Here is a 6,134-nt window from a genome sequence, read left to right as displayed (position 1 = left end):
TTATTATCTTTGACAGAAAACTAATAAGTGTTCACAATTTATCTTCCAGATGTTTAAATACCAGTAATTAAATGCCATAATTTCTTAAAAAAATAAAATGAAAAAGGCTTACAAAACCTATTAGAGTCCATGGAAAACAGCATCATTTTCAAAAATACACTTGTCTTCAAAATATAAATAGCCCATTCATACGTAACAGTTCTGCTCTTATAACCATGGAATCTAATTGCGTTATCATGTATTTTACTCACAATTTTACAAACACATCAAATAAATACATTTCTTTAAAAACAATTTCTTCTGTCACTCATAATTGCCAACATCAGATATGATTCAAGAAACAGCTCTTTTCTTGTCATCTCATAATATAAAATTACATACCAGTAACCTAAAAACGGATGAAATTCAATAGTTCAAATTAACAATTTATCAAGGATGAAACAGATGTTATCTATGCTAAAATACACATGATAGTACACTGAATCAAAGGCATTCGAGGTTCTTCCTCGTGTAATTATTACTATTTAAAAGAATATTAAAATATTACTGTAAATATTAATATATGTACATGAGATATCCACTAACAGACAAAAAAAATTTGTAATAATATCCACAAATACTTTGTTAAGTTTCTTCTCATTCTCCGTAACATCTGACAGTTTCATACCCTGTTATATCAACAGTCAAAAAGAATGTATAATTATTTGGTACCTATTTACAAACAAATGTACAAAGTCTTTGCTTTACAGCGTGAAATAGCAAAGAAAATTTTTTCTCACCGGCACAAGAGACTTTTTATAGAGCAATCACCGTTGACATTTCAAGCACTTTTTCAACAATTCACATCATAAATAACAGGTGTCCTAATTTCTTAGTTTTAACAGATCAGAATGTTTAACTGTTCTTGACTATAATGTAAAAGATAGCTGGCATGATAAATGAGATAATATAAAAAATCCATCTATCAACAAGTTTTCAGATTGTTTTATAATTAGGATTATCTTTCACTGAATTCAAACTTTTTCATGTTTACTGGGAAACCACTTTTTTCCCTTTTACTTTGACTGTGTCACACAGGCTATGGAATTTATTCCAAAATTTGTAAAGAAACTGGACACTGGAAACCACAATATTAACAGTAGTCCATACATGATTCTCTAAATTTTAGCAGCAGCAGGCTTCATGAATAATCCTTCTACAGCTGGATAAATGCTTTTCTGTGCCAAAATAATAACAGCATTAGAATTTAACATTTTAAAACTTTCATATAGAGAATATAGAAGTTTAATCTAATTTGTTATTCCAATCCCAGTTCTAGAGAATCTCACTGGAGTATTCTACAATAATGTTTTAGGCTGCATTACCATTTAACTCTTTTTTTTTTCTTTTTTTTTTTCCTTTTTTGCCAACAGAACATAATGGACAATGCTACCATAGCTTCTGTGGAAAAGAAATGTTTATAAAGCCAGGATTAGACCTCAGTTCCCAGTATTTTTGGTTGTACACCCATTCTTCTTTTCCATCTTCCAAAATTTCTTTCCTAAATAAAATAAATAAATAAAAAACTGTAAAATGAAAAGATAACAAATAATACAAATGATTTTCATTACAGGTTGAAAGAAGATAAATTATAAATTACTACCACATAACAAAAACAAATAGCAAATATAAATATGATAAAAAGTAGTCCTTACCCTTACACTATGAGAGTGATTCAAATTAAAATTGCAGGATTTATAAAAATTATTTTAATTGCACAGTAAGCAAAATATATAATTCAATGTTCGGTGTAATACCATTATATTCTATATACCCCATCGGGTATGTACCCAGGAATTTTTTGATGTGAAAATATCTTTGGCAGCATCTACTAAATTTCGGACTGAAGTAAAACCAATTTGTCACAAAAATGCGACGCGGAAATGACATAATTTCCATAAAGGTTACTAACCTTCATGTTTCTTTTAGGTATTTTGATTTGTATATATTGATTACAAAATAAAAGAGCTTTTGTATTGTAACTATTTTTTTGATCATTCACAAATTTCCATAATTTTAGCTGGAAGACAAGATATGATGAATTTATAATAACTAAGTAAGAGACGTATACTTGCAATTGCAATGTATCTAAATGACTCTGGAAAACAGCATCAATTGAGGTAACTGATCTTGCAGTTTAAATTGAGAAACCAGTGTTGAGAGTTTGATTGAATGTTTCTTGCAGGAAAGTAATTAATGGTTTAGTTTCTTCCAATCCGAAGTTAACAATGAAATTGCTGCTCATGATCACGGGTATGTGATATGCCACTCATGATCATGAGTATGCTGGTACAAGTATGGCAACAAAACAAAATAAATGAAATCAATTATATCTTGTATGTCACTGTTAGGAGAAATATAGACAACCATTGTAAGTATCATGTAACTCATAAGTTGTTGTTGTTATTTGGTTTTTAGGAGCATTAGCAACTAAGGCCATATTGCTCCGAGAGTATGCGGTGATCATTCCCTGACCTTTCCGTATTTGGTGGTCACGGGCTCGAACCCCGGTCTAATCAAGAAGCGTGTGCTATGCACTGCTGCTCCTGCCCACCTGGCTGCGGAGGCGCTGTAACTCTTAAGTGATCTTGATAGTCTTTGTCGTTCTTGCACACATCTACAGCCATTACACACAAGGATCCCATCGATGTCAACACTGGGAAATGCAGTGCATATCAATAGTGTATCTTTAGCAGCTGGTTTCTTTGTGTTATTTTCAAACTACCGACGATCGCAAATGTAGTATACAGAACAAAAATCATTTTTCATAAATCTCCTTTCAAATTCTCAATGCATTTTCTTATGTAAATAGAAGTCGGTGTAAGGAAAAGGAGCTTGATCATTTAAACTCATCTGCTCTGCAATTGGAGAAATGTTCTGTTGTACATAATTAATACTCACTTTGGGGACATTACTGTTAACAAACCCATTCTGTGTCCGAGCTATAAATGAAGTCCTGTCTATATGATCCTGCAATGCTTCTTTAACCAGTGCCTCCATTAATTTCCCTGGAACAGAAGTTAAACTAACAAGTCTGTAATTACCTGTGTCTCCCTTTGATCATCCTTTGTGGATTGGGGTCACATTTGCACATCTCTCCGTAGCTGAGTGGTCAGTAGCACATGCTCCTTGAGTAGACCGGGGTTCAAGCCCCCGACTGCTAAATACGGTCGATCTGCCAACCCGCACTGGACCAGCATGGCAGATTATGGTCCATTTTCTTCAACATGAATTGTTGAGGAGGCTTCCATCTTGCACTGGGTTGATAATGGCTGCAGTTTACTTTTTTTTTTTTTTTGCACATCTCCAGTCCACGGGTACCTCCCCACCTGCTAAAAACCAGCTGCAAAAGATACACTATTGATACGCACTGCATTTCCCAATGTTGACATCGATGGGATCCTTGTGTGTAATAGCTGTAGATGTGTGCAAGAACGACAAAGACTATCAAGATCACTTAAGAGTTACATGATACTTACAATGGTTGTCTATATTTCTCCTAACAGTGACATACAAGATATAATTTTCCTCAACATGAATTGTTGAGGAGGCTTCCATCCTGCATTGGGTTGATAATGGCTGCAGTTTACTTCTTTTTTTGCACATCTCCAGTTCATGAGTACCTCCCCTGAGTCCAAGGAAGCTCTCATAATTATGGCTAAGGGTTTGCTTACTTCCTTTGCTGCCTCCTTTAATATAACTGGATGGATCCCATCCACTCTAGGAGCCTTTCTTATGTTTATCTTCAACAATTTCTCCTCCACTTTACTCTCAGTTATTACAAAATCATCTAGCTCACTGCCAGAGTTGAATACACCTCTGGCATTCCCCTCCCTGAATAACTCCTCATGTGTGAATGTAGATGCAAAATATTCATTTAGTTTGTTAGCTACCTGAGCAGGATCATCAACAGTTGAACCATCAATATCAAGTGGACCAATCTGATTCATTCCCTTCCTTCTAGAGTTTACATAAGTAAAGAACTCTTTGCTGTGTTTCTTTGCATCCTTTGCCAAAGATTTCTCGCAATCTGCCTTTGCCTGCCTAACCTTCTTTGTCACTTGGTTACAGACACTTATATCTATCATAGGCTTCCATGTCACCTGTTAATTTATATGTATCCCATGCATTTTTCTCCTCTACCACATGTCTAATTAGTTCACCTGACCTCCATTTAGGCCTAAATCATGAACAATATTTCTTAGTTGGTATGAAAAGCCTAGTAACTTCTTCCAAGATTAATTCTTTGAATGCTTCCCATTTTGAATTTGCTGTTGGTAACATCATCAGTTGATCCCACCATATAGAATTTAAATACTGTCTCAGACCACCGTAGTCACCTTTACGAAAGCAAAAACCCTTCCCTTTACCCCTGATGGTAGTTGCCTCTTTGAGTAAATCCCACTTCAGCACACTATGATCACTGCCACCTAGTGATTCCTTTATCTGCAGATTCTTAATGCATGAACAATCACTACTGATAATCAGATCAAGAGTATTACTCCCTATAGTTGCCTCCCAAACATGCTGCTGTAGAAAACAATCATCCAATAAATCCACAAAAGCCTTGCTAGTATGTGAGTGACCAACACACAAATTCCAGTCAATATCTGGAAAATTAAAATCCCCCATTATAAGACATTCTGATTTACTGGCCCACTATTTCTCTGTACAGTTGTCTATTATATTCATCAGAGTCATTAGGCCTATAACACTCTCCTACTCTCAATTTTGCTTTTCCAGTGCTTATGTCACACCAAACTTACTCGACACTGCACTGTTCAGCCATGTCGATTGGCTGTACTGCCTTGGATTTTATGTGTTTCTTAACCAATAGCAAAACCCCTCTTCCCTTCCTATCCTGTCTATCCTTCCTGTACACATTGTACTCCCCAAATTCCAGTTCTGCATTCCTTATATCTGTGTGACACCATGTCTCTGTTAACCCCCAACAATATCTACCTTTGAAGTTTTGACCAACACCTCAAATTCATCAAATTTATTTACCAAACTCCTAGCATTGGTGTACACACAAGTATACATGCACTGTTTCTATTCTTAGCTACCCTAACACAGCCCATGTATTTACTTGTTTTGCAATGACTCCCAGCAGTCTCTGGAATCTCTTGCACCTTGTTTTCCAGGCTGCTGCTCATTTCAATAGAAGCAGTGCAAGAATCACTTTCACCTCTGCCAGCGGCTATTGTTAATCTAGTCTGTGTATTCCCCCCCCCCTCAAGCTAGCAGTTTTCCAACCCACCTAACTCTGCCTCTATAGCATCAGCAAATATTCTTGCACCCATTCTCTTTAAGTGTATCCCATCCCTGTAGAAGCAGTCTCTCCTGTTAACAAGCACAGACCAGGCTGAGAAAAATTCTACCCCTTGAGCCTTGCACAATCTCTCCAGGGTCGAATTGATTGACAAGGCTCTCATCATATACTCCCTCCTATCGTGTCTGGGTAGAATTGCAGACACTTTCAAATTCCACCCTAACTCACAGCTTTTTTTTTCAATATTGTCCTGTACTTGTTAATACTTTCACATTAGGATATTTTTTTTCTTAACATTAATTTTTCCTAGAAATTTTAATTATAGTAATCAATTATCATTCTCACCTAAACCACATTGGAGTATAATCTGCTTTTGCTTCTTCCCTTTTTTTTCTTCTTTCTCTCTGGGCTTGTTCTATCTGCTGCTTTGTAGTTTCTGCGCCAGTTATATTTCCCTCCTCAAGCTGTCTGAATATGAGAGATGAGAGATATATAATTAATTTCTGGAGTACTGAAATGAATAAATTTAAATATCCTTAGGATAAATATTCATACTGATAGATTTTAACATATACTAATAGGAGAATGTCAGACCATTGTCAAATAGTCGCAGGACAATCTCCTGTTATCAATGTTTTTTAAAACTTTTTTGATGCTGACATGCTATGTATGTGCAAAATAATTCAACACCCCACCCTTTTTGTTCCTTATCATTAAGTTGATGGTAATATGATGGAACACAACTTGCTTTGTTGCAGGCACAAAAAAAAAAATAAATAAAATAATAATAACATAATAGAGAGAGAAAGATGTGGTACTAAGC

The 6,134-nt window shown here is 35.4% G+C and overlaps 1 protein-coding gene across 9 annotated transcripts in view; it reads right to left on the bottom strand.

Annotated features, from left to right (window-relative positions):
- Positions 1 to 641: 641 nt before the first annotated feature.
- The window catches only part of LOC150075804 (oxysterol-binding protein-related protein 6-like), a 401,843-nt gene continuing 396,350 nt past the window's right edge, over positions 642 to 6,134 (bottom strand). For all 9 annotated transcript variants that reach the window (XM_090387959.1, XM_090387962.1, XM_090387957.1 and 6 more), the window contains 2 exons: positions 5,657 to 5,779; positions 642 to 1,540 (listed from right to left, as the gene is read on the bottom strand). In XM_090387959.1, the coding sequence (XP_090244085.1) occupies positions 1,429 to 1,540; positions 5,657 to 5,779 (235 nt within the window). In that variant the 3' untranslated portion in view covers positions 642 to 1,428. The remainder of the gene's footprint in view (positions 1,541 to 5,656; positions 5,780 to 6,134) is intronic.

The sequence above is a fragment of the Mastigoproctus giganteus genome, chromosome 13 (genome assembly GCF_048544385.1).
Source record: "Mastigoproctus giganteus isolate SK-2022 chromosome 13, ASM4854438v1, whole genome shotgun sequence".
Taxonomy (NCBI): Eukaryota; Metazoa; Arthropoda; class Arachnida; order Uropygi; family Thelyphonidae; genus Mastigoproctus; species Mastigoproctus giganteus.
Note: the sequence above shows the minus strand (reverse complement) of the source record. Positions and strands in the feature narration are given on the sequence as shown.